General features: G+C 57.1%; 1 protein-coding gene across 1 annotated transcript; it reads left to right on the top strand.

Annotated features, from left to right (window-relative positions):
- The first annotated feature begins 1,445 nt into the window (after positions 1-1,445).
- Positions 1,446-2,860, top strand: LOC123190292 (ubiquinol oxidase 1b, mitochondrial). Its single transcript, XM_044602907.1, has one exon. It carries the CDS (start codon positions 1,611-1,613, stop codon positions 2,601-2,603), a length of 993 nt encoding a protein of 330 aa, XP_044458842.1. The 5' UTR covers positions 1,446-1,610; the 3' UTR covers positions 2,604-2,860.

Here is a 2,860-nt window from a genome sequence, read left to right as displayed (position 1 = left end):
GATGAGCACCCAGAGCTTAGTTGCATCATGGTTGCTTAACTGGCTATCAGACGCCTCGGAGGATGATAGGGCAGCAATGGTGCAGGGATTATATGCCATATGGTTGGCGAGGAATGAAACGAGGGAAGGGAAGCGAATTGAGGAGGCCAACTTGGTGGCTAGGAGAGTTGCTGCACTCATGGAGGAGTGGAAGAACGCGAAGGGGAGGCCACATCGATCGAGCCCATCTACGCAACGGGCAACCTGGGAACCACCGGCGGCGGGCTGGTTAAAGGCCAACGTGGATGGTGCAATGGCTCGGTCAAGTCAGGGAGGAGGGTGTGGCGTGGTGTTCAGAGATGAGGTGGGAGCTTTCCGAAGAGCTGATGCGGTGTTTCTTCCTGGGGTCACATCTGCCGAAGCAGCTGAGTTGCAAGCGTGCAAGCGAGCGGTGGTTTTAGCTATGCAACGGGCTGTGCCTAAGCTCCATCTGGAGACCGACTGCCAGAACGTGGCTAGAATGTTGAAGAGCAAGAGCACAACCTGTCATCGGTGGGAATCATGGTGAAAGAAATCAAGGGGATGGCCAAAAGCTTGGGGGAGTTTAAAGCTACCTGGGTGAAGAGGGAGGCAAATAAAGCGGCCCATGAGATTGCCCGATTCGGTTTTTGTAATAGAATTTCTGTTTCGTGGGAGGTTTCTCCTCCAGACTGTATTCTTAGCATAGTCTCAGATGAACTTCCTGGTTTAGTTTAATAAAGTGGGGGAGCAAATTTAAAAAAAAAAGAAACCTTTTTTTTAGCGACTTACATATAGCTAAAGTGCTATTTTATGAGGGAGGAGCCAGAAACGTTTTTTCCTTTGAAATTTTCAGCCGGGCCATGGTCAGCGTCTAGAGATAGTCGAGCTGATGGAATCTTTCATGGAATATATCCTCGTGAAGAAGACGGCGAACGGTCAACCCGCCTTATCGGTTGACCTCCAAAGGAGAAGACTAGTACGAGTAGTATGCATGCACGGCAGTCCCGTGGCATCTACGCACAGGCACGGCAAGTCAAGCTCGCCGGGCGTTCGTGTCCGGATCGCACAGCGCAACCTGATGGCAACATACACTGCGCCGGTCAACCGAGACGTCTCGCGAACTCCCCCGGAAGCCGGCGACGACGTCCCCGTCACGAGCGTTCGTGTTGGTCCGTTTACAAAAACTTATCTAGCTAGCTAGACAACCAGACAGACACTTGCACGGCAAGGAATTAGTTGGATTATTCGGCACCAGCGCGCCGCCGCGCCACGGCTGTGCTGCACTGTCCAAGAAGCAAGAATAAACGGAAAAAAATTGGAACGTCGCAGTCGCGGCTGTAGCTGGTGGACGAGTGCGCACATGTCTTCTTTTTCCAGGGAGAGTGTCCACTGTTGTCTGGTGACATTCCCGGAAGCACCGTGCCGGCCGAGCCCCCTCCCTATAAAACCATCTCCGGCGAGACGTCGTCAAGCCATCGGTCAGTTACCAGATCAACACCAACAGTAAACAGAAATCATTTCCTAGCCCGCCAACAAAAACAGACTTCCCATTCGATCCGCTCACAAGCTTTTCGATCGCTTTAGTTGTTCAACAATCAACAGCCAACACCATGAGCTCCCGGATGGCCGGAGCCACGCTTCTGCGCCACCTGGGCCCCCGCCTCTTCGCCGCCGCCGAGCCAGCCTCCGGGCTCGCCGCGAGCGCGAGGGGCATCATGCCCGCCGCCGCGAGGATCTTCCCCGCGCGGATGGCCAGCACCGAGGCCGCCGCCCCGCATGCCAAACAAGAAGATGATGCCGCGAGCCCCCAGGCGGCCGCGACTCCAGAGCAGCAGAACAAGAAGCCCGTGGTGAGCTACTGGGGCATCGAGCCTCGGAAGCTCGTCAAGGATGACGGCACGGAGTGGCCATGGTTCTGCTTCAGGCCGTGGGACACGTACCGGCCGGACACGTCCATCGAAGTGGCCAAGCACCACGAGCCCAAGGCCCTGGCGGACAAGGTGGCCTACTTCGTGGTTCGGTCGCTGCGCGTGCCCCGGGACCTCTTCTTCCAGCGCCGGCACGCCAGCCATGCTCTGCTACTGGAAACGGTGGCGGCGGTGCCTCCCATGGTGGGCGGCGTGCTGCTGCACCTGCGCTCGCTCCGCCGCTTCGAGCACAGCGGCGGCTGGATCCGGGCGCTCATGGAGGAGGCCGAGAACGAGCGCATGCACCTCATGACCTTCATGGAGGTGACGCAGCCGCGGTGGTGGGAGCGCGCGCTCGTGCTCGCCGCGCAGGGCGTCTTCTTCAACGCCTACTTCGTCGGGTACCTCATTTCCCCCAAGTTCGCGCACCGCTTCGTCGGGTACCTCGAGGAGGAGGCCGTGGAGTCTTATACTGAGTATCTCAAGGACCTTGAGGCCGGATTGATCGAGAACACGCCCGCGCCGGCCATCGCCATCGACTACTGGCGCCTCCCCGCCGACGCCAGGCTCAAGGACGTCGTCACCGCCGTGCGCGCCGACGAGGCGCATCACCGCGACGCCAACCACTACGCATCGGACGTCCATTACCAGGGAATGACGCTGAATCAATCGCCTGCGCCGCTCGGGTACCACTGATCAGCTCAATGGACCATAGATCGATGCCTGCTCAGTCCATACCGTTGGTGCGTACTACACTACTACTACCACTGTCGCCGATGTTAATTTGGGATGGATTGTTGCGCGCGTAGTATGTTTGGTGTAAACGTCTTTCGGAGATGCTCATAGGGGATAGGGTGTGCGTGTGTACGTTTATAGAGGTGAGCGTATGCGCGTGTACATGAGTGCTTGTGTCTGTACTGATGTTCAAAAAGATATGTTTATTTGTATCCAAA

The sequence above is a fragment of the Triticum aestivum genome, chromosome 2A, assembly GCF_018294505.1.
Source record: "Triticum aestivum cultivar Chinese Spring chromosome 2A, IWGSC CS RefSeq v2.1, whole genome shotgun sequence".
Lineage (NCBI taxonomy): Eukaryota > Viridiplantae > Streptophyta > Magnoliopsida > Poales > Poaceae > Triticum > Triticum aestivum.
This window is presented reverse-complemented; position numbering and strand designations above follow the sequence as displayed.